This window comes from Ambystoma mexicanum, chromosome 3p (genome assembly GCF_040938575.1).
Source record: "Ambystoma mexicanum isolate Mex_15411 chromosome 3p, UKY_AmexF1_1, whole genome shotgun sequence".
Taxonomy (NCBI): Eukaryota; Metazoa; Chordata; class Amphibia; order Caudata; family Ambystomatidae; genus Ambystoma; species Ambystoma mexicanum.
In genome coordinates, this window is record NC_090925.1 from 1,009,960,831 (window position 1) to 1,009,987,172 (window position 26,342).

At 44.1% G+C, this 26,342-nt stretch overlaps 1 protein-coding gene across 2 annotated transcripts in view; it reads left to right on the forward strand.

Annotated features, from left to right (window-relative positions):
• The window catches only part of L3MBTL1 (L3MBTL histone methyl-lysine binding protein 1), a 1,278,801-nt gene that overhangs the window by 1,151,285 nt on the left and 101,174 nt on the right, over window positions 1-26,342 (forward strand). The window contains exon 20 of one of the 2 annotated variants that reach the window (XM_069652331.1): window positions 11,574-11,731. The exons of the other annotated variant lie outside the window; for it this stretch is intronic. Coding sequence (XP_069508432.1) covers window positions 11,574-11,731 — 158 coding nt within the window. The remainder of the gene's footprint in view (window positions 1-11,573; window positions 11,732-26,342) is intronic. 2 annotated transcript variants of the gene reach the window in all.

Here is a 26,342-nt window from a genome sequence, read left to right on the forward strand (position 1 = left end):
AGCCTGTGAGGTCTGGGGAAACAGCTGCTTCATCTCCACACTCTCCAACAGTTCCTTTTTCAAATTCCGTTCCGAATCTTGTGTTAAATCCTGCTTTGAATTCACTGCTTCGATCAGGGAGTAACGACACATTGTTTGCAGATCACTCAGTACCAGGAATCACAAGATACAATCTGCGTCCAAGGAAATAGACTTACTGCACGGTTCTGCTGTCCCATCAAGGAAAATCATTGAAGGGCTTGTCTCTGTGGCCCAAACTTTTGTACATAAGGGGATTCTGTTGGCTAGGGTTTGGAAAAGGACTAAGAAAACGCTCGATCTGGAGATCGCCAGCACATTAACTTTGGTGTATTCGTTTGAAGAAACAATGCCCGCAACCGCTCCCACTCGTACGGAACAGATAAGAGACTGTGTGACCGATCGCAAAAATGAACAATCGAATGCGTGGGCCCCGGAACATATTGTTGTCTTGTGATGTTAACTGGTTTCACAATAGTCATTGCCTTAGGGTTTTGGTATTTGGAGGAAGTACATCCGTTTGAAATTCTGTTACCCACTGAAAATATATCTATTATTTCTACCCCTTCGTGCATCTGCACACTCTATCCCGTAGAGACTCTCGGCACAGACAGAGTTACCATAACAATACTCTGTTACTTATCTTGAATGCCACACACGCCATTTTTAACAAATCTAATTGTTGGGTCTGCTTGCATTTACCGCAACACAGAGATAAGGGGCTGGGCTGGTATATTCATCCTTTACCTTTGACGACTGCATGCTATGCTTCTCTAAGGGCACTATTCTTTGGCCGATGGAACGATAGCATCTCGGGGAACTTTGATGGAACTAACTTGAATGACTTTGAAATACGTGTTTTAACTGTGGGCCAATTCCTCACCATGTTATGCAAATACTTACATGTACTACCTGGAACATGAACATGTACTATCATCTCCCAGATGAATGCAACATCTCTCCATCTATGTCAGATACATAGATGATGTCTTTGAAATCTGGACGGGTCCACCTTACAAGTTACAGAACTTCTTCACCATGATGAATGGGATGCATCCCAAGATCGAATTTACGACAGAAACAAACAGTTCTACCATCCATTTCCTGGATGTGGGGATTTATGCAGGGGAGAATAAAGATTTTCCATAATAACTTACTGGAAAGTCTTAATTCTATTAAAGACATGGAGGCGAGCATTATGCTTCTCTTTCTTTAATCAAACATCATTAAGAAAGCTTGGCAGCAAGATATTTTTTGTGTATCTGAGCGCAGCAGGTAATATGCATAAGAAGGTACACTTAAAAAATATATAATAAAACATGATAAACATATTAGACCATGCCTATTAGTCTCTGGGGAAAAAACAAGAACTCCATTTCCCAGGGGACTTTAGGTAAGGTTCATTAAGAGGTCACTAACATGTGACACTAGTCCTCCAATAGGTATGCAGGTCCCCTCATAAACAGTCCTGAATGTGATATAACTTCCTCTTTCGAGGCTGCAAACTTGGCTGTCCATCAATGGTAAGTAGTAACTGTAGCCGCCTCGTAGAAGAAAAGGTTGAGTTGCATATCAGACGGACTTGTTTGTAGGTGCTGTCAAGAGATAGATGCATTAAAATTACCTCATGCATATGACAACCCTAGTTCCCTTTGTAGGGTGGGAGAGAAAATCATTGTGCTATTTAGAAAACATAATAAATTCCAAATCAGCAATAATTCATAGTAATGTACATGATTTACTATTAAGCGTGCTACGCACTACTATCTCTTTCTCTCGCCGGCTGGGATAATGCTCGCCTCAGTGTCTTTAATAGAATTAAAACTTTCTAGTAAGTTATTATGGAAAATCTTTATTCTATGTCAAGACCAGATGCTCACATTATGCTTGTTTAACACTTACTTACCACAATAGATGCCGGCTGTTCTGCCAGTTTCGGGTAGAATTGCTTAAATATTGATTTGCTTGCCCAGTCTGCCATCCTCATGATGTCCTCTAGGCGAACTTCGGCTTGAAAGGCCTTGGAAGCCATGGCTCCTCTCACGGAGTGGGCTCCGAAGTGCAGGGTATCTATCCCTGCTTGAGTTAGGGTCCAACGCACCCAGCGTGCTAAAGTTGGAGCGAAAACCGCCTTGTGCGGTTTGTGTAGAGCTATCAATAGCTGCCCATTAGGAGATGTCCTAAGTGGGGCTGTCATTTTTTCGTAAACTTTCAAGCATTTAACCAAGCAAAGCTTGGGCTGGTCTCTAAAAGTGGGGTAAGAAATCTCCCCGGAGTTCAATTTCGTCGTCCTGTGTATATGAAATACAATGCCATCACGAGAAAACGTCCTGCCCGCTAGATCAAGCGCTCTGACGTCAGAGACTCTCCTGCAAGAGACCAGGCAAAGAAGGGTAGTATGTTTGCCGGATAAGTCCGTATGGGATAGCTCCTCGTTATGCGGACATGACAGAAAAAGATTCAATACTTTATTAACGTCACAAAGCTTGTTGTAGCAGGACGTAGGTGGGACTGTATGTCTGATACCCTTGAGTAATCTGCAAACGTGGTGGTGTTCTCCTGCTGGAACCCCCTGGACATGCAGAAATGGCTGAACGATAGGTGTTCACTGTCCTGTAGGTAAGACCTCTTTCAACTAAGGAGGCTAGGAAATTCAGGATCTCCTCTACAGGTGCTGAAACTGGATGTAATCCTTTCCCTCTGCACCAGGTGCCCCAAGAGTTGGAATACCTCTTAATGGGTTATAGGTCAAAGTATCGACTCAAAAGGGTCGAATGACAAAAGGGTCGAGTCAATTCGACCAAAAAAAGGATCGAATTATTTATTTTTTTTAAAATTTTGGGGTGTCCCCCCGCAAAACCCCTGTTTTTGGTGTAAAAACACCTTTTTTTTTAGCTAAACTATAGCAACAAAAAGAAATATACATTTTAAAAAAAAATGTGATCCTTTTGTTTTCGGTCGAATGCACTCTCACCTTTGGCATTCGATCCTTTTGATTTAGGTACTTTAACTGGACACCCTCTTAAGGGTAGCAGGAACCCAGCTTTCCTCGATGAAACTGACCGCCATGCGTGACATGCCGGGGACTCTCCATCTTAACCTGAAATCCTCCAGGCCGCTAGGATCAGTGACCCGCTGAGAAGAAGGGGGTGACGATGCCCTGATGGATCTAGTAGGAGATCCGGAAACTGGGGTAGTAGGATTGGAGAATCCACGGAAAGTTGCAGAAGAACTGGATACCAGGTCTGAGAGGTCCAGACCGGCGCTCTGAGGACTAGATCCGAATGCTCCTGACGGACCTTCGCCAGGGTCCTCGTTATCATGGTGAGTGGAGGAAAGGCATAATGGAGTCCCTGGGCCCATTGCTGCAGAAATGTGTCTGTCGCAGCTGCTGCCAGATCTGGCCTTCAGCTGTAAAACACTGGTAGTTGGGTGTTGAATCTAGATGCAAAGAGGTCTATGGACATGGGACCCCAGACTCTTTGGAGGCGGAGAAAGTCTTCTCTATTGAGCCTCCAGTCGCTGTAATCTGTGGAATGGCGGGAATACCTATCCGTTACCATGTTTGTAAGACCAGGGAGATACTCCGCTGTGAATGAAATCCAATGTGCCAGACAGAAATGCCAAAAGTCCTTGGCTAATTCAGCTAGAGGGCTCGATTTGGTGCCACTGAGATGATTGATGTACCATACTGCTGAAATGATGTCCATTTTCAGCAAGATGCAACAACTCGCTCTGCCTCTGGCAAAAGAGCGCACCGCGAAGGAGCCCGTGAAGGAGCTCCAGGCAGTTGATATGCAGATTCAGCTTCTGAAGAGACCAAGTTCCTCCCGTAGCAATGGAGCCGCATCTCGCTCCCCAACCGTAGCGACTGGTATTTGATTTGATGATGATATCTGGGGCGGATCCAAAGATCGCTCTGTCGTTCCAGGCTTCCATGTGAGTGAGCCACCAGTTGAGCTCTGTTCTCCCTTGAGGTGACAGTGTCAGGCGTTGGGAGTAAGAAAGGATGTGCTGACCCTTCAATCTTTGTAATTCCCTGTAGTGACGGGGGCCGGGAAATATTGCCTAGATGGAGGAGGAGAGCAAACCTATTACTCTTGCTAGCTCCTGAATAGAGAAAAGACTCCTCTGTAGAAGTCTGCGTATCTCCCGTTTGGTGGAGTGACTCTTGGCTGGAAGGCAAAGTTGAGAATTCTGAGTATCCACCAAGAACCCCAGAAATTCCAGGCTCCTGGATGGATAAAGAATTGACTTCTTCCAGTTTAAGAGAAAGCTGAGGCGGTGTAGTAAATCTATGACTAGCCTGGTTTGCCTCTGAACTAGCTCTTGTGATTGCGCCATAAAGATGATGTCGTCCAAATAAATAATAAGTCGGACCCCTTGTTCTCTTAGATGAGCTACTACTGGCCTTAGAAGTTTGGTAAAAACCCAAGGTGCTGAGGAGAGCCCGAAGGGTAGGCTCTTGAACTCCCAGTCTCGATTTCTCCATGAGAATCTTAGATAACCTACGTGTGCGAGGTAAGCATCCTTCAGGTCTAGGCGCATGAGCCAATCGTTTGGTCTCAGGCGGTCCCTGAGCATGTGTATACCGTCCATATTGAAATGGCGATAAATTATGAATTCATTGAGAGCTTTTAAGTTTATTACTGGGCGCACCTTCTGTTTTCTGCGTACCAGAAATATGGGGCTGAAGAAGCCCCCTTGACTTGAGCAGGGGCGAATTGCTTGTTTCTGACAAAGATTGTGTATTTCGTTGTCTAACGCCATCTGGTCTTTTTTGGACATTACTATAGGGGTAAGGTGACAGACTTCAACGGGCTACGCAAAAAACTCTAGGCGCAGAACGCGAGCTGTGTCCCTGACCCAGCCATCTCCTGATAAGGTAACCAAAGCTCTTGCAAACATAGCTAGCCTCCCTCCTATAGGCGTTTGTGGCGCAGGTGCTGTTATAAGTACACTGACCTGAGGATTGTTGTTGGGCTGGATGGCTAGCCACTCTTCTCCAGGCACACCCTCTTCCACGGAAGAATGTGTTGGTACGTTCTTACCAGGCGTTATGCTGGTCCCTGGAGTGCTGAGGTCTTTTATCGAGGAAATAACAGAGGAGCGACGTCTACCTCGTCCGGCCATGGAGAAAATGTTGGAAACGAAGACTCTCTTTATGGAAGCCTGAGCTTTGTCCAATGCAGTGAAGGTACCGACAAATTTTGACATTTTTCTTTCATGAAAGTATCCCCGAAAAGCAGGCCCTGAGCAGTAGCACCTGACTCTCTGTCCGCTAATTGGCTCAGTTTGGCGTCAATCTTAAATAGAATTCCTTTACAACGCTCCGTTGATATGGCGCAAATAGCATTTCCTAGTAGGCAGATGGCCCGCTGAACCCAGCCTGAGAGAATCACTGGGTCAATGGGGTCGGATGTGTCGATGGCTGCTTCTGCTAGGTTCAAGATCTTAGCCAGTGGACCCGTAACGTCCAGAACCTTGTCCTGACAGGACTTCCAGGCACAGTCTATGCCTTTCCTGGGGTCCTTCACATTTTTGCCCAAAAATGTAATAATTTTAGAGTCTAGCTCTGGTGTTAGAGCTACTTTGTCTGCAATATCTGGATAAGGGCATTCAGCTCGGAGTCTGGCTCTGACCTCCTTATCGAGGGGTTTGCGCAGTCTGGAATAAATGTACTTAGCTGTTCTGGAAGACGGTTCCCAGTCAGTGGATCTGGGATGTATTAGATCCTCCAGCGCGAACATCCCCTTTGAAGGAGACTTGTTCCTGGTTGTCTTCTTGGGGATGGAGGCTGCCAGAATCCCTGAGCTTGAGGGCTTCGAACCCTCTGTTTGAAAGTCCTCATCAGAGGAGGTGTGGGAGTGATCAGCGTCGTACACGCCTCTGCTCTGATCGTCTTCCGTGCCCAGTCTATCTCCCTCTGGGCTTGAGGGTCTGTTACCCCTGTTATCCTCCTCGGGGTAAGGGGGTCCATCATGGGAAGTGGTTACCTTCCTATTCATAAAGGCTTTCTTTAGCCTGGAGAAGGCGTCCGATACGGCAGCAGTGGAAGGTTCTGGCTGGCTCGGGGGGAGGGGGGGTGAGTCGAAGAGCTTCTGCTCTTGCGAGCCGGGATACATCCCCCTTCAGTATGGTGCTTCCTTTTTTGGGTCTTTTTCCTCCCAGGTGGAGAGGTTTCTCCTAGGTGCTCCTCCATAGTATCGAGGCGGTGTTGAATAGGTAGGAGCATCTCAGTTACTGCCTTCTTAATGCTGGTCTTAACTGAAGATCCCAGCACTTTCTGCAGGCTATTAGCCATTGCCACCTCATCGATATAACATGTTATCTTCCTCACACTCAGACCAAGCCTGATCTGATTGAGGGGAGTACTGTGCTGCCATTGTCAATAATAAGCACCTTTCTCACCTTTTTCTTTCTTTTCTGGGCTCACTGGACACCTTCTCTTTAGCCCAGCAGTAAGGGTAGAGAAGTTGAGCTGATCTTACTAAGGATCTTGCTGTAGATTGATTTGCTCTTCTCTATTTATCCCCTTTTTTAAAAAAAAAATGATTTTGAATATATTAGAATAGTAATCCGATTCACTAATGAAGTAGAACAGTCTCTGGTGCTCGCGATCGCAAATCCGTCGTAATTTGGAACAGAAATGTGCCAGGAAATAGAAGAAAGGACCAGGAAGAGCAGGATCTCCCCCTGGTGGATCTCGGACGTCACCCTGTGTGTGCCTCAGCTGTTAAGGCTTCCCCAAGCCCTGTGAGGGATACGCTGGGCCGTAGAAGCAGGCACAAGAGTTGGGAAGGCTCCGCTCGAGCGGAGTCACAATCAGCTGAAAGAAAAAATTCTGGAACGCTGGGCGAACGCTCGAATGCGCGCACTCTCTGACGCCAGCAGGAAGCAGCTGGCGTCGGAGGAGAAACAGAGAAACGGATTACGGAGCCGATGCAGACCCGAACAGCAGATAAGCTCAAATGTTAGCTAAGTAGTAATAACACTAAATATAACGATATTATCAATGAAATTCTAAAAATAATAACATAAATAATAATCAAAACACTTCATGAACAGTGCTGAATATGAATGTACTTATCTCTTGCTGTGAGCAGCAAAGAAAGAGGAAGTTACATCATATTCAGGACTGTTTATGAGGGGACCTGCATACCTATTGGAGGACTAGTGTCACATGTTAGCGACCTCTTAATGAACCTTAACTAAAGTCCCCTGGGAAATTGACTTCTTGTTCTTGTTTTTTCCCCAGAGGCTAATAGGCATGCTCTAATATGTTTATAATGTTTTATTATATATTTTTTTTAAGTGTACCTTCTTATGCATATTACCTGCAGCGCTCAGGTACACACAAAATATCTTGCTGCTGAGCTTTCTTTATGATGTTTGATTAAAGAAAGAGAAGCATAATGTGAGCCTCCAGTCTTGACATAGAATTCATTGGAAACAAGAATTTATACTAAACAAACGGATCGGAACAGTTTACTACTGGCAACCAGTTTCCACCCCTAAAGAACTATTGATAGTGTCCCACTCAGTCAGTTCTTATGCTACAAAAGGAATATTTCCAACACTGCTGAGTATGAGCGGCAATCATCTTTGCTACAGACCAAATTCATGTCCAGAGGCTACAGCTCGACCCTCATCTCGTAGGTAGGGGAAAAAGTAAGACCTGTCGACCGCGAGACACTTCTTGTACCGAAACTAACTAAACCTAGTGAATCCCTGGTGTATGTCACACTGTACAAAGCATGAGGATTAAGAAGGTCATACAAAAGAACTGGCCGATGCTGGGAATTAACCCGCAATTACAATTATTTCCAAAACTCCCGAAGTTTGTGTACCGAAATAGCAGATCCCTGCGCAAGAGCCTAATTAAGGCTGAAGTTGTACCACCACCAGCCTCGATTCAATACAAAGGCACAATACCATGTCATAACTGCCAACACTGCGGTAACGTCATCATGGGAAATAGTTTCACCCACCCCCACTCAGGGAAACCAATTCAATTGAGGCATTCATGTTCATGTGATGCACGGAAGGTTCTCTATGCATTGAAGTGCCCATGTGGGTACTACTACTATGTAGGGATGACTACCAGGAAGGCCAAGATAAGATAGGCAGAACACAAGTCCAACATACATACCAAAAACCAATGCACTTCCTTGAAGCACGTCATACCATTGCACAATTAAAGTGTGTTATTCTTGAACGGGTATCAATGGGCAGCAGGGGTGGTGACATACGGAAGTTACTGCAATGAGAAATCCTGCGGGTGGATTTGTTGGATTCCTTAAGCCCCAGGGGTATGAATACTGATTTTGATCTAATGTGTTTTGTCTATTCTTGAGGTTTTGGGATACACCATCTACTCAAATCACATGTAACTGTGTTTGATTCCTTGTCTCCTCTGTATTAACCTCGGTAGTACGGTCAAAATTGTTTTGCATTTTGTCATGCATGTATCCAAATTACATCCAACTGCGATCCATTCTTTGTTTCCTCTATACTCACCTCGTTATTTTGATGAAAACAAATGTTTTGTCATGAATGAGGGTTTATTACTTCAAACGTGATGTCCCCATCTTGCAACATTATACATCCAACTGCGATCAATTTTTTGTTTTACTGCATTACGCTTGTAATTATGGTTATAAATGTTTTGTCATGAATGAGGTCTATTGTACCATCTGTGATGCCACTATTTGGGCATCATTGTAATCCATTGAGTGGTTACCTACCCTGCAGGGTGGTGCAGAAGAAACACTTGGGTCTTCCCTCTGGTTGACAGGACGTCTGGACCGGCAATCTGATGCATGAGACTCCTAACAGCATTCCTTGCAGCTTGAGAGTGTTGATATGGGGGCACACTGCAGCGGAATTTCGACCGCGGTTGTGCCCCCAGTCTTGCTCCTCAGTTTGTTTAATATTCACCCATAACATTTTTATTTCATTTTACCCCGCACTCCCATCCTCTTCCCACCCCTCCCCTCAGTTTAAATGGCCCTCGCCGGGCTATTCGGGACTCTGGGGAGTTTGCCTTGGCATCTACTTGTTTGAGGCCCACACCAAGATGGAGAATCCGGCCGTGGTGCCATGCACGCATGCGCATGGTCACCACGGCAATGTTATAAACAGTTTGCCAGTCAAGCCGCCCGCGTTCGTATCCACAGGGACCTCTGCTGATTAGTAGGACCGGTTGAGTACACCACATGGCCTATATGTATGTTAGTGTCTGTGCCGCGCACACGGTATCGGCCGCATGGAATACAAGTTTTGGGTTCACGTGATATGCAAATGCACACTCTCATAATGTATATTGCTGATGTTTGGTGGATTTGACTCACCTTGAGTCGTATGCACATCTCTCTTCTCTACAATTCGGGCAGGCTTTACTCAGCTGCTTAAATAAAGCCCAACCTCACAACCCATGATAGTTTAGCTGTAATCTCAAGTGCAGCAATATGCTTGGGGTTACGGAGATTTATGGTTGAATCCCTGCCTTGTAGGGCTTTAGTTATGAATTCCCAGATCACTTTACTTTTTACCTACCCTCTCCTAACCCACGCCGCCTTTTATTGTCTTTATAGAATTCCTTGAAACCGCACCTTGATCTTGCCCGGTATCCCCACTTGACTTGCTCTGAGTACTGGTTGAGTCTTTCTCTGCCCTTAGCTTTAAGTTTATGTCAATGATCTTTTGAGCGCCAACTTGGCTTTACTATTTTTGTCTACCCTTACAGGCTTTGAAGTTAGTTCTGTGTAAAGAATCGTAAAGGTTAGTGTTCATTTTCTTCGTTTTGGTAGAAATTCGCAATTTTAACCTTATTCTAATCGAGACTGAGTGTTTTTTCTGGATTACCCTGTAGGGCTACTTCAATGAAACTCACGAGAACCAGAACAAGTAGCTCACACCCTGAGGATGGATCTATGATCCGAAATGCGTTGGTGAAAAGATAACACCAGAATTGAGCTATTTTGGAACTACAAGGTACTATGACTGCATGATATAATGTGGAAATGTGATGTGTGAATACCTAGACACACCTGAAACTGTATAGACTCTGATGAACTTGTTTTTCCAGACTGTATTCTATCACGAATTAGGACATTTTTGATAACGCTGTGCACATACAATGATTCTTGTGATAACCTTGTATATGGCAGATAACCTATTGCCGTTGACTCCAATTGGATGTATCAGTTGAGGCTATGGACATTTAAAACATTGTGTGATCAACAATAAATACTGTTGTCAACACTGTGATGCTGACATTGATTTGCTTTCAAATGGTTGTTGATAAATGCGTATTGAAGTTTAATCCTATTTACGACAGATGTTACATTACTACTAACGTGAAGTATTTTCCTTACTATTATAGAAATATTTCTCTCTTACCTTTTACTTAATCAAAATGGGACTACGGTCCCCCTAAGAGTGCATTAGGGCCTACTATGTAGTGATACATAGTTCTGTTTTTGTCTTATTCGTTGTCCCAAGTGGCCTTGTGACTATAGCCCGTCTGCACCTGAAGTGGATTGTTAGACATGTTGAGTTTAATTCAATGTTATCATCCTTAATATCTACAGAGATAGACAAGTTTTTTAATTTAGAAATCCAACTAGCCAATGCACCCCTAGATTTCCTTTTTTCTGTTCACCCTCGAGCATGGACACACCAGCACCTACCCAACTGCCCTCTTCTTTGCTGCACTTGCACGTTCTGAATACTCACAAGGCATAATAGGTGTGTCCGTTCCTTCCCGCGCTGTATTTTGAATTGTACTTCATTCCCATGTTTCCTCGCTGTTGCCCTGAGGGCGCTTTGAAACAAAATCGACTTGCTGTATAAGTGTTTAACCAGCAAACAATAAAATTAAAATGAATACATAAATAAGGGAATCACCCTCTGGAACTGAGGTCTTTTCCATTTTGGAGAATATTTACTTTGGAATTGCTCTATTTTTATTTGAGAACACTTTTTTGCAAATACCAGGTTAAAGGCATTTCCCTTTTCACTTTATTATTTTGTTTATAGTGTGAGGGTCAGGATAGAAAGTTTGGACACAAGGACGGCTTTTGATTTCTGACATCCTGACAAAGTCAGATCCTTAGTTTTTGGTTTTAGGTAGGAAAACGCCACCTGGAGCAGGGTCACAGAGGCATTTTCCTGTTTCAGTTAATTAATGTCTTTAACCAAAAAATTGACACCTTTGTTTCCGGCTTTAATTTCCGACCCCTCACAACAGGCAGTTACTCTCCATGTTTGGCCTAATATAGCTGGCAATCATGCTGTTGTGCAGTTGTTTAATGGTTTGTGTGGATTTCAGGTGAGAGGAAGTTCCTTACTAATCAAACTTGAAATAATAAGTAGGTTGGGTTACTTTGTGATTAAAACCCCTGTTTTCATATTGCTATGGTGTAATATCAATAGTTTTATTTGCATGGGATTAAAGTCATGACCTAAGAGACTCTTTCTCTGTCGGACTAATGTGCCAGAGACCTGCCCTCTTCAACTTGTGATGATTTGATGATCTCTCTCCTTTACAGATATTTCCACTGAACGGATGCACCAGTCACTCTTCATGTCGGCCTTGTCTGCCCACCCAGACCGCTCCCTGTCTCTCTGCTGGGAGCAGCACTGCAAGCTCCTTCCCGGTGTAGCTGGAATCACAGCAGGCACAGTTGCCAAGTGGACCAGCGAAGAGGTAATCGGCAGTATTACCGCAAGAGTATAAGGCATGAACTTTTGAAGGTCATTGCGGTAGGAGGTGTGATGACAAACATTCCGCAAAGGTTACCAGTCAAAAGACCCCAACCTTCCAAGACAGGTTGGCGGTAGATTCTGGCTAATGGATGTATACATTCTGAACTACATTTCATTGCCAAGTGTGAGTGAAATTGTTTTTAAAAGTCTTGAAGTCTATTTTCTTGCATAAATAGTTCTGGTATTGAAATATGGACTTCAAAAGTCCTCTTTAATTTACAATATATGTCTCTAGTTCTTTTTCAATTACTGTTTGTTCCTTTCTTGACTGATCATCATATTCACATTAACCTGCTACTTTTAAATTGCTGAAGAAATCAAAAGATGGTGAAAATGTGTATACTCTCAAATTAACATATGCAGTGACTCGACTCGTTAAACTGTAGACATAACAAACTAATTTCCTAGCCATGCAACATGACTGGGACTCTCTGTTGGATTATATAGTTCTCCCGTAATTTCAATATTACCGTCTCTGAACTTTTGTTAATCATGTAGTTTATGTACCTCATACTGTAAATCCTTGTTTGGAGGTCTCCTCTGGCTGTGCCGCTGTCTCCCTGTTACAACTGTTCAATCTCCCATTGCTGCTATTGTACCAGTAAAAGGTCCCCCATCCTGAGGATGCCCAGTCACCTCACATGTGCTGTCGGAACCCACATCCTTTCACCCAATAATATAAATGGGAAGCAAGGCACCAAAGTTAGAAACAGGTTTATATCTATAAAGCTGTGCAGAAATCGGTCAGGGAAGTGGCATAGTATCCCTAGCCCAAAAATGTGACCCCAGATCACAGAAACATCAGGCCTTCGTAGAGTTTTTTACACAATGAGCCTCATACAGAAAAGTAATTTTTGATAACAATGAACTTCCCAACAGTACATTATCCAGCCTGGCAGGGCATGGCTTTATCGCACCTTTCAAAACCAGTATAATTCCGCTTGCTACCCACTTTGTACTCACCATCTCTCTAGCTGATCCTTTCTCATAATGTAATGCTAGCTGATTGAGAAGCTTTCTGCCCACTTGCTTCTGTGTTTGGGTTCCCAGGCTATTTACCAAACCTGAATTTGTGATGCATATGCTGATAATAGGGCAATGTTGGGGTGCAACTGGGCCCCCCCAAATCCTTGTCCTGAACCTGACATTATACAGTACTGCCTATGGGCTCATGTATTTGTGACATCCAACCAGCACTCATTATGCACCACCTCCCTAATCATGGCAACTGCTTATCGCATCCTCCAAAAACATGGCTGCAGCTTAAATCGGTCCATATCAATGTAGTCCAGGACCCTATAAATAGTATACTATAAATAAATAACATCCTATAAATAATATAATGCCAGTTCCAACAGTGCTCATATACAAGGTTTCTTGGTGAACCTTTCTTTGTTATCCAAATACATACAAATAGCCTATCTTTCTACAAATGTACCTCCATATGGATGTTGTTTAGATTAATAGTTTATGGTCCAAATAATGCATCTGAATTTTCCACACAAACATGAAAACCGAAAAGATTTGGATGATTAAAAAAATCAGACTTGCTTTGTTTAACAGTTCTTTAACTGCTGCATTGCTTCCTATGCAGATATCGCTGTTCATGTTCAGCAATAATTTAAAAACGCTTAACAAATCATAATATAAACGATTTTAAAAATTGGTGAATTTTACATTAAATATTAATGATGTAAGCTACACAATGTTGACTGGTTCGCTAAACTTTTAAACTAACACCAATTCAACTTTTAATGGCCACTACATGACTGAAGACAGTAACATACTTTATCCAGAATTGACCACCAATGCTCACTGCGTACACCAAACTTTGTCATCCGCTGGCCCTCCTTTTAGCCCCTCATTTTGTTATGGGTGGCTTGATGGAGTGGATCCAGACTACATCTTCATATGGTCCATGGTCAGCTCCTTCATATCTTGCCAATTTTTTACGTGGTCTGCCAAGTGGCATAGGAACCCGGGATGCCCTCTGGTTCTTGTGCCATCTTTCAATTCAGTGCATAAAATGCACATTGATCAATACACGGTGGTGTTCAGTAATGCTAACTGCCTTCTAAGGGATGCAGCCGCCAGTATTATGGATCTTTACAGAATTCATAAGGAGCCACGCCTCCCCACCTGCATCAGAATGTAGCATGGGCAGAGATGACATGTGGGTTCCTTTAACAGAGCAGAGAAGCACACAATGCATATTTTCTGCTCCATGCCCCAGTGCATTCAGTCAATCCCCCTTTCAACAATGCTGAGGTTCGAAAACATGCAGAGATCTTGTTTTACCTCATCCATGTCATTTTCCGGGAATTGCAAAATGGGGATGTAGATATCATAGACAATACATTTAGGTTAAGTGAATTGTACTGTGATAGATTGTGTTAAAAAAAAAAATGTTTGTGCATTCTTCAGTTTCGGGAGTGGGTCTGTCTTCCTATACCCTTATAAACCCTAGCTATTTATGCTAGTTTCCCTTCCCAACGTATCCTTCATAATGTGCTTGCAACCCCACTACTCTTGTGTCTCAAATTTGTGATCTTCAATGTAATGTTTCCATTCTTTACCACGTGAGTAGATTTTCTCAAGCAGTATAGCCACATCCACTACATATTCTCGTAGTTGCTTCTTATTTGAAGTCCTCACCAAGAGCCCCATTTCTCATCCTTCTACGAGGACACCCTCTTCCCACCAATTCCTTATAATATCCCCATTTCTATGTTCTACTAGGTAAGCAAATACAATGAAGTATATGTGGGCATGAATGTGCTTCAATGTGCTTACTTTCTTTCTTTGATGGAGCCTTCCCTTCATAATATATTTCTTTTTTATATTCTCACTTTTTGATGGATTCCTCCCACTTATAGGTTCTATAAAAATAGCTGCAAATAGCATTTAATTCATTGGCACTTTGTAAAACTTCCTGAAAATATATATTCTCCACAACGGTAGAAATGTACCAAAACAAGTAGTGGAACTATGACCCGGGCGGGGAGCAACATGCAAACATTTTTCAACGGGTGCAGCCATCCTCCTTAACAGCCAACTGAGTTGAAACAGATTTCAGTTTAGCTGTAACTGCTATTGGGTGGGAAAGCAGAGAAATGTGCTTTAACCTCACAAAGAACAGTTCCGGAATGGTGACAATGGTTGAAAAAAGTAGTGAAACTGTTAACAGTAAAAAATCAAAGTAGTGGAACTCTTCTCCCGACTGTTCCGATTAACCTCGACCACTGAATTTCTCCAGCATTGGATCTTTCGTGGATTCACATGCCTTTGAATATTCCCCGTCGTCTTCCTGGGAATCCATTGTAACATTAAAGCAGTTTACCTTTACACTTTTTTTTTTAAACCATGTTTTTATTGGTTTTAAGCAAGCAAGTTATGCATTATGTCCTTTGCAATTAGGGTGTTACAATCGGTGCAGTCTCGCTTGAGAATACAATACAAAACAAAGAAACAAGCATAAAACTTAAACAAAACAGTTGGTCAGGGAAGAAGATTTAACTTCCTGGGGAGGCCGATGATCGGTGGTGGTGAGCCCCTCGAGGCCCCTTGTCGGATTCAAAGCTCCTGGCGGTAGATCATGCTTCACGGTCCCGCTGGGGGGCTGAGGAGGCCTCACTTTAGATCAAGGCTTTTGCTGTTTTGACTCTATTTTACTGCTTGTCTCTTCAGTGCTCTATTACAATCATTTTGGGTCATACTGCCCGCAGCCAATTAGACAGGTCCCCCTCGCTCCACACCTGGTGGCCATCTTCAGATGTTTTTACTGCATGTTATGTCTTGGTAGTCCTTGAGAATTCTCTCTTCTACAACTTTGACACACTTTTGTCCATTATTGATAGTTTTTTCCATCAATGCTTCAGGTTTGGTGCTGCATTGCTTCTCGCCGATGGCAATGAAGTTATGGCCCATTCCGTTGCCTCCGGAGATACAATGGTCCATCTGAGGCCTTCAGGAGTTCGTCGACATGACAGACATGAGGAAGAAAAGCCTTTTTAAGGCCTGCTTGATAAGCAATCTGAAAAATATTTACGTTGTGGATCTTCATGTACAGTGTCTTTTTACTGTGTGTATCCGGACATGATTTAAACAACTGTACAATCTGCCAGTCATTCTCATCCAACACCCACATGGACCACCGCCGCAGGTTACTGGCCGGGCTGGATGAAGATGCCCGGGCCTTTAACTTGGTCTCTGTCCGTAGTTATGCCTCTGTCAGGCACAGCAGACCACTAGAGCGCACTCCCTCCTCAAAGAGGTTGAGGTGCCACGAGGAATCTTCCCAGGGGAAGAAAGCACAAAAGGGACATGGATCATATGCTCGGGCGGCTCCCTCATCACCGACATCGTCCTGTCTACACCTACGGTCACCTCATTGACCACATTGGCGCCGAGAATGCCTTTGGCAATGGCTTTATCATCCAGACACACTTCAGAAAAGCAACGCTCATCCAAGACTACAGTTTCATCAACGGCATCATTGTCGATGTCACACAGTCGTCCCAATCCTCATCAACCACGATCAACCCATCGACGACCAAGGCAACTATGTGATCTAGTAAAACGGCTGCTTCTGTCCCGTCGACCACTTTGTTGATGGCCAAATCTTGATCAGCATTGCCACCCAGGCCTAGGCCATCGCCAAGCACATCTGCATCATCGACGGCACTGGTACATAGGCCCTTCGTTCTTCGTTCTCGCGTTCCCAAAGGGAGTTTTGGTGGACAACGGTATCCCGTCCGCATTGTCCTATCTCATCAGGTCAACCCGGGCCTAGCAACTCTTCTCACTGGCTCCTTATGTACCACCTGCAGTTCCCCGTCCATCTATGTCCCCTCCTGCACTACTACTGCAGCAAGGGGCTGATTCTGACATAGAGGCTCCGCAGATGGTGTCCTCAGGCAACCAAGAAGGGGAAGCTGTTGTTGACATGCATCCACCAGGTCCACCAAAACAAGGCCTTCCTCTAACTCAAGGACATAACTTCTGGCTCAAGAGATGTGTAATTGGATATACTATCCACACTAGAAACCCATTCCCTCCTCTAGTGCAACCTCAGTGCCTACAAGGAGGGCCTGGCTCCTCCTCCACCCTCGGGACCTCTTCCAGGGGTTCCTTCTTTACCAGTGGTCACCCTCACAGATATGGACACCAGTGACTATCCATCAGATGGTACTCCAGGCACTCACTTCACAGACGAGTTTGAACATCTGGTACCAGGTGGCGTTGAGCCAGCAGACCTACCGCCAAGAGATTTGTCTCCCAGCCGCAATTGGCTCCTTCTATGCCATCCTGGCACAAGCTGTAAAGCTTTTTGACCTTATACATGAAGAGCAGAAAAAGGGGAGGTTACTTTACCAGCGATGAGAAGCATCCAGGAAGTCGATGGTATCCATTCCAGTGCTGGAAGATATCTGAGAGGACAGCCTCCTTGTCACGAGAAGCTCATTCTTGGCGTCCCCTAAAAAGGATTGTTTTAAGAAAAAATACAAGGTTCCAGATTCAGCCCCCAAATGTTTGCTCCCACAACCCTGCCTGGACTCAGTTGTTTCTGCAGCAGCCGTAAGCGTTCTGCCAATATCTCCTCTCCCTGTATGTATTTATGTATTTTTGCAGTTGCAAAGCGCACTAAATGCTTGGGTATCAAGGCGCTGTTACATACATGTTACTCTTATTACATAGGGTTACAGTTTCATACAGTTTACTCTGTGCCTAGGTTATAGTACATTCATATTAAACTCATTGCTTAAGGTTACATTCCTGTTATGTGTTACTCTTTTTGCATTTGTTATGTGCTGCTTCATAGAGGTTACTCGTATTGCATAAGGTTACAGTTACATTCATGTTACTCTTATTACTTCGGTTTCATTACAGTTGTGTGTTACTCTTTGCGTATGTTTACGGTTGCTGCTTCATACATGTTATTCTCATTGCATAAGGTTTAATAAACGTTACTCACAGTGTTTAGGTTACAATTACATTAATGTTACGCTTATTACTTAAGGTTATATTACAGTTACCCGTGACTCACTTTGCATATGTTTATGGTTCCTGCTTCATACAAGTTACTCTCATTGATTCATAAGGTTACAGTTGCATATATGTTACTCTTAGTGCTTAATAGGTCGGCTTGCAGTTGAAAGTCAATGTCGGATGGGTTGCCGAGAAAAAGTGATGCGGCAAGTGAACTTCAAGGGAGCAGTGACACATGGGCATAGAGATGCATGGAGCAAGGAGAGAAAGGGTGGGTGCCGTGGAAGAGGTATGGGTCGGTAGAAATAAAGGTAGGGTGACATCGAGAATGCCGGTGGCATTACAGGGATAAGTAAGGAGGTAGGGATTACCTTGCAGCGGTGAAGGCGTCCATATGATTGGGCCGGCAGAACAGTCCTTATGTTGAGGGACAAAAAAAAGCTTATTTGTTCTAAAAACATACATAGTCTATTATTTGTGTCCTTTGGGGCAGTATGCTTACAGTAACTGGGTAAGTCAGTGCAGTTTGGATAAACTCTGTCTTCAGGGCACAACCGTATCTCATCCTGCCAACATCAAAATTCAAATAACTTATCTTATCAAAATATCTTAGAAGGAGTCTTCAAGTGTCAGAGTGGTGTGCGTTAAGCTTCTTAACGAGCATGTGTTTAATCTGCCTTGTGCATGTTTCTGAGGAGCACACAGAAAATAGCTTCTTCATTTGCTAAACTGACAATCACTAGTTACATAGAGCAAGGTAGTATTTGCCCCATTGGTCGTACAGCCCAGGCCTTTACTGCACTGCTAATCCTGTTTATGGTGCCTCTGGACAAGGAGGGAAAAACGTAGACGCCTTTGGCAATAGAGCACAACCATCAAAGTGGCAAACTCACTTGCAATTGACTCCCGATACGACCACAAACTCTTGTTCAAACTGGGACCAATTCTTGAGTTCCAACCGGATGACAAGCAGCATGAAGCAATTACACTGCTACATTAAGGAGAATCAGCGTCAGACCATGCCGTCTCGGTTGCTGGGATGGGGCAGTGTTATGCCGCCAGGGGTGGTTGAAAGCCACACATTTTGGGCCTGAGGTCCAGTCAAAAGTTGTTGATATGCTTTTTGACGGCATTGACCTTTTTGAGAAGGTTGATGAGACCCTACACACCATTAAAGCTGACACAGAAACAGCCCATTTACTTGACATGCTACAACAACACCACCAATCCTTTAGCTCACGAAAAGCAAGGTTTTCCAGGACGTCGAGAAACTACAGATCCTCTTACCATCCACAAACATCTTGCACCGGCACCACCCAAGAGAGTTATAAGGGACGATCTAAACCCTACAGAGGAAGCCAGCGAAGAAGAGTGGCTTCCTCCAGAGCTTCCTCCAGAGGTCAAACCCTGAAACAGGCCTGACCAGCCCACCAAACCCACACCCAATTCAGCACCCCAGTAGGGGGGCAGCTGGCCAACTTTGTCACACAGTTGAAGAACATCAACCTCCGGAGTGTACTCTTTAGTAAGGAAAAATGCAGGAGGTTGGATACCCATACTAGACTTCAGGAGATTAAACAAATTCCTCAAGTCTCAAAAGTTCTGCAACTAAAGTTTGCAACACACCCTAGACCAGCTGGAACAAAAGGATTTCCTCACATTTCTAGACTTTGAGGATGCTTAGTTTCACATATCCATTCAACTACACAGGTGTTTCCTCCAATTTCAGTTACAGGGTAAACACTACCAGTTCAAAACCTTACCTTTCAGGTTAAAAAAGAGTTTTCACAAAGTGCCTAGCTCAGTGGCAGCCACCTCTGTCATTCAGGTTTCCATGTTTACCCATACTTGGACGACTGGTTGGGGTGTGCTCCATCTCTAGCACTAGCAAAGCAACAGACTGAGGATACCATACAGTGTCTGACACCCCTAGGGTTTTCAGTGAACTTTGCAAAGTCTTTCTTGCATCTTATGCAAGACTTGCTATTCTTAGGCTCACATCTCAACACTCTCTTGCCTGTGTTGCTACACCTTCAGAGGAGAGGGTGAGGGCTGCAGGCTTCAGATAGTTCCTAGACGCCCGTTGGCAACAGATATCGCGGTCTTAGGAAGACGAGCTTCATCTCACACCAGCTTTCCGCCAAGATCTCCAGTGGTACTTGGAATTGCTTCACCTATACAGTGGCTTCATTCATCAGATTAGGCCTGCTCCCAACCCAACTCTTCAGAGACGGCGGGTCAGTGCTACACCACAACCCAGCATCCCCCAACTTGACGACTTGGCTCCTGCAGCCTTAAGGTTTGGGAACATTCCTCTACCCCCAGAATGCAAGAGGATCCCAGCCAGGGCAAGCGCAACATCGACATTGAATTTTTGAATAATATACTATCACGTTGCACTGTACGCTCAAAATAAATTTCAAAACTCTTTTATTCGTTCTGAATTTTTTAATTCATACTTGTGCCCATCTGTGTTTACACGTGTTTCGGCCACCTGGCCTTTCTCAAAACTGGGCTGAATATTTCCAATCTATTCATATATGTGATTCAACATAACTTTATTCGGCTTAGAGACATGAAAGTATACACATCAAAAAAACAAATAATGCAACAAATTCCCAGCATTTTACAGTTATCTGTATGGATGGCGCTGTGGCAGGGTACCCTCCGTACTCGTGTCTCCAGCTCTATCTGCTAGCAAATTTACCCAAGTTCAGGGCATGCCACAGAAGGTTTGCTAATGGTTTTGCAACATCATTCTGTACCTGGTTCTCCTCAGGGGAGTAACATTGGTGCCTGTCAATGGGGTAGCATTTAAACCTGTGAAGATGGGGCCCCTTGTCCAGGGACCCCCCCCCCAATATGGGCAAAGTTCGATCATGCTATTTGCCGGGAAGATATGTGATCCATAAGATTTCAGAATGTCCCTTACTACTCCTGGGTCTCGAAATTTTTGTTCAAATGTGTCTGAAGTATCCACCATCTTTGTAGTTCTTGTGCATTCAACAATGTGGTTCCCATTCACAAAAGGGCATCCCCCTGTGGTTCGTAACCAATGCAAACTTTTGTTATGAAGTGCTTCCCTCGATTCTGGAAGGTTTAGGAGAGGTTTGGGGGCTTCACACAGAAAAAGTGACTTTGTTGCCAGAGACCTGTTATAGGTGGTTGGTGTATATCGTAGGTCCTGGGGCACCCTCCTAGCGATGGATTCACAATATGGGGGCCCCTTAGGGGCAGAGTCTAATAGCTGTGGGTTGCGAGGCAGCCTCCCATGCCCAATTGGCTAACTCCTGGGTGTTTGCCTGTGTTATGTTCCGTGCAATGGACAAAGGATCCTCAATGGGGTCTGGCTTCAAGGGGTGGGGAGTATTCGGATCTGGGTCCTTGGGCTTTCCACATTCATCGTTTCCCTGTGAAGCCAGTGCTTCCCCCACTGCTACCCCTTTGCCAACAACTTCAGTGAGGGACAGAAGCAGTTTCTTTATCTGGCAAAGTTCGGCCATGACCAAACTGCAGTTACAGCAGCATGTCCCTATGCCCGGGTCTCCCTCCTTGGTCTGCTCTGCAGTGGGGATAACTCCCATGATTGCAGTTTTCCTGGCTTCGCCAGTCATTGGAGGGGCAATATTGGACCATGGGTCAGATAACAGTGCTCCCTCCTTCTCTGAGGATAGCCGGGAATAGCGTGGGGTTGTTAACTCGTCCAACTCCTCCTTGTGTTGTAATGCCCCCCCTTCTCTTGGTTTCGTGGTACGTGTTCTCTCCCCTTTTTAATGACAGTGCAGATATTACAGAGTCCTCAGTCTGGCCAGATCCAATAGTTTGGCGAGCGATATGTTGGGCTAAGCCGGGGGAGCTGAGGGTATAGGGGGGACCTTGTCCAAGGGTTCTGTTTCCGAGCGGGCTGGATATCTATAGTAGTTCCCACAGGCCTCACCACCTCTGTGGGGCTCCAGCAATCTGCACCTGGCTGGGCGGTTAGGGTGCACAATTGGGATTCGGGAGCAGCCGTTGTTAAGGCAGATGGTTGAGAGCCCATCCCCGGGGCCTCCAAGGAACGGACATATTTCACTAATTAGCATATGAGCATTGCCAAAGGTGTTTGAGGCACTGGCGATATTGGAGATGTTAAAAGTGCCTTCAGTGTTTCTGGGGGCTAAAGCAGCTGTAGTTGCTAATTGCTTAGACCTCTTTAATGTCCATAGTTTCCGTTTAGAACCTACTTCTGTTCCCGGGCCAAGCTCGGGCCCAGAGAACAGTAATGGGACAGGTACCTTGGTCTGCCCGATTCCTTGGCCTGGGGACTTCAGCGTGGTAGTTATGGTAGGCATAATAGACTAGCTAGATAGTAGCCAAGTGGGCCTGTTTCCAGCTAGCCACTCAATCGACTCCCTCCCCAGCTCGTACAAATGGTCTTCCTTGTGGGAGCACAGGCAGTCCCAGATACTTGCGGTACTCTTGGTCAACTGTCCAGCAATTAAGGGGGGATCATCTGTATATGGGAGTGGGGGGTGTGGCCACACAAAGAGCAGCAGCACAAATGGTCTTTCTTATGAGGCGCACAGGCAGGTCTGGGGATTTACAGTTCTTAGTGAAAATTCCAGCAATTAAAGAAGGACAAGGCGTGACTGTCAGGATTCCTTGGCACATTTCCACATTTTCAAGGAGACATTACACTAGAAAACTTTCTTTTAGGAGATCTCATCATCACATATAATGTAGGAGTAATGGTTGAGTGGTGTTTGGTGTTGGTTCTGAAGTTAACATCTTATTATTTACATAAGTTTCCTTAATGTAAAATTATTCAGGAAGTGCCTAGCTTCCCAAGCCAAGATGGAGGGTCTGTTCCACAACTGTGATTGGAGGAGAAGTGCTGTGAGGTAGTTTAGAACATTCACCAAGATTCTAAACTGCCTTTCATTCCAGTTTCCCTTAGAGTAAGGTTGCAGTACTTTAGCTCTGAAAACTTTTATCATTAGGAATCTATAGTAACAGCCTGTTAAGAACAAACTACAGAGAAGAAAATCATCAGTTGGTTATAGAGTCAAGATCATCACAGATGAAGCAAGCTAAGTCAAATTTTGGAATAACTCCTTATTGTTACTAAGTGACTTTAATTTATCAACAATTTTCAAGTCAAGAAGTTATCCTGCTAAGTATTTTGAAAACTGAAATTATCTGAGGACATGAACTTGTTTGTGCTCTTTTGCTCGTGTCGTTTTTTCGTAGAAAAGTTAACATTCATTTATTGTATTTGCGGCTGCATTTACATTTCTTATTTAGTAGAGTTTTATCTATATCTAAATATATATATATATATGCTTAACGTGAGCAGGTTCAGCCAGTGTTTAAATTAATGTTCCCTCGTGTTTAACATTACTAACTTGTCGCGCATCTATAATAATATTATTAGTGTGTGCGCGTATCTCGTAATGGATAACTTTAAAGTAAAGGACCCGCTAACGTACTCGTGCGTGCGTCCATATTATGCTTATCACTTCCTGATAGTGACGTGTTCATATTTTTCTTGCGCTTCGTTGCGTGAAAGTTTAATTGAAGGTGATTTTTCAGTTTGTCGTGTTTTTTCTTAGTTTTTGGTGAGCGCGGGCTTTTATCTACACCTTCGCGCGTTCCAGGAGTCATCTCACCGCGGTCCAGAGTGCGCGGTTCATCTTCTGCTTCGCGCGGCCACAAGTCATCACATCTCGTTGTTGAGCGCGCTGTTCTTCGTCTACGTGCGCGGTTTTGTGGGCAGCGTTTCACTCCAAGAGCACTGTTACATTGTCGATGCGCGTATCTTCATCAGAATAGAAGGTATGTGTATCGCTACTTATGGATGGCAATTGAAGCATCATTAACATCATTTTAAAGGTGAAGCGAACTATTTAAATTTAAATATTCAGAGTCAATCTTCTTCAGAGAATCGACTACAAAAGGAAGACAAATAAGAACTTTTCAAATCTGTTTAGAACTTATTCAAGAAACAGAAAAAACATCTTCAAAAGATTATTTTGAACTATTCTTCAGTCAAGCTAATTCTTTATAACTAGTTACGAGCTATGGGACTATGAAGATGAGAAGTAACGCAGCAGAAAAGAAATATAGTTAAGAAGATAAATACTAAAATAATAGTATATAATTAAACCTATCAGCAATCGAGCATAGGCTACAGGTATTTGCATTTAATTTGATAAAATATATTTAAGCATACTAGAAATTTAAATCAGAATAGAGTAATATTAATAGTGTATCATTTGTGTTTAGATTTTCACAGACACTGAGGAACCGTATTTCCACTAATCCAGTTCCAGAAGATTAATCAATTGTCGAGTGATCAACATTGAAAACCAGTGAAGATCTGCTTTTGTTTTGTTCTCCATTCCCCTTTCCCCTTGGGTTTGCCAGTTTGATAATTATAGTCTTCTTGAGATTGTTGAGCCGGCATACTTGGGGGAGGGGGGGTCTGGTGGGCCAGCATCACTCCTGCAAGAAGATTCAAGTTTGGACCCTGACAGTGACCGCATATTTACCAGTCTATCGATCACCCTGGCATTAAAGCAGCGCAAGCCACAAGGCAGTTACCTACTTGGGCAGCAGGCCCACACCTGCGTCGAGACTCCTTGGCTCCCTGGCTCGATGGCAGACTACTTCCAGGCTTCTGATGGAGCGAGGTTGGTGGCGATCACCCCCATGGCCCTCTGACACCATTTGTAGTGGGGGGGGGAGTGGCCAGATAGAGCAGCAGCAAAAGTTCTGCAGGTGGTGCAGGAGGCCAACACCCACTGCCCTTGGTCCTTGTCGGGCTTCGGACCTGCCGTGGATAGCAGCTGTATTTGTATTGGGGGTAGGCGTGGTCAGATAGAGAGCAGCAGCAGAAGTCCTCTGGGCGGTGCAGGACACCAACACCTGTCACGGATTTAAAGACACGGCACACTCCAGACCAGGACTCTTTCCACTCGCCAGGGATGTGGCGCAAAATAAAACCGCTTTCAAGTTTATTCATTTCAGATTCTGCTTTGAGAAGGCAGCCAACCCATCTCACACCCCTCTTGATGAACACCCTGTGTCGCAATGGACCATGAACCAGGCCAGTGTGTAATAATGACATATTTATTTTGTAATTCAAATGAAATCAAACAGATTCAAGATAGGGCCGCAATCCCCAGTGTGGTGATAATTACACAGATAGGCTACACTTAAATTAACTTTTCTAACATCTGATACATCAATGCAAAAATGAATGAAAGCAAGATTACATTTTGGTGGTACTTTTAAATGGCACAACTGTTACGCTTTTCCCCTGCAACACTCCCCCAAACTCCTGTGAACCATGTTGTGTGTGGGGGGAGAGGAGTAGCAAGGAGTCAGGTATCTTAGACAAAAATCAGATTGGAATTTCACCTACCACCCCTGAATGTGAGGCCAAAATTAGATTGAAAACCCTTGAAAACTAGCAAAGTGGCACTCGAAATTCACTGAATAGTTTTACATGTGCGGTTGAATGGATAAGACAGGAATTTGGGTGGCTGTACTAAAGAAGGAAGAAAACGTACAAGCTACAAGGCAAGGTACTAAACAACATGCATACAGGTGAGAAAATAGACTTGGGGAAGGAAAACGTTGCAGCAAAAATCACGTGGCAGAATTGTGATTTTAGTTTTCACAGGTTTAAAGCAATCGAACAACTTGAGAAATGAGCTAAACAGTCAAAATCGGAAATCGGTTTTACTGATCACGTACAAGGGCACATAACAGGTATGAAACTGAAGTGAAAGGGTGACTATTGATGGCTGACAGTATGGGATTCTCTATAGGAAAGGAAAATCTGATTTTAAAAGAAACACTTTCACAGGCAAACTCGGTTTTGTTAGCAAAATGATTTGTTTTACTGCAACTATAGTTTAGTGGCTATATTATTAAAGAAAGACACGGTACGCAAGGAGGTTAATTTGCAAGGTTAACCTATTCACGCTGCTTTCACCCCTATGGGAAATTAATGTATTCCAAATAGTACTAAGGACTTACACAAAGGACTGAAATGATTTGGAAAGAATTACGCTACACATGGAGACTAACACGGATTCCTATATGGAAAGGATACACAAAGGATCCTGACAATTTGGGAAGTTACTAGTGTTCTTATAGGATTTCTTAAGGATTGGACAGAATGCAAGGTAACAGAGCGGGGTATGCAGTTTTTGTACTGGGGAGGATGATACTTACAAAATGCGCTTGAGTTGGGTAGTTTGGACAGCTAACCGGGTCTCTGGACAGTGGGGCAAGGATCTGGTCACCTGGGCAGCGGCTGTGCTCTCCTTTAAGGGAACTGCAAGGCAACCTTGGTCTGGTCACTGGCGGGATGCATCAGCTGGGCCAACTCAGGTCTGGTCACTGGATTCTCCCAAAGGGATTAGCAACCTTTCCTCCTTTCTCCCTAAATTATTGGGACTTTTGTAGTGTTTTGTTCTGGATAGGTGGTTCTGCCTGTATAGGAGGTTCTACCTGTATCTGGATCAGCTACCTCTGGGCCCGAGTCTGGAGTCTTGCAGGGTGAATTTTGAATG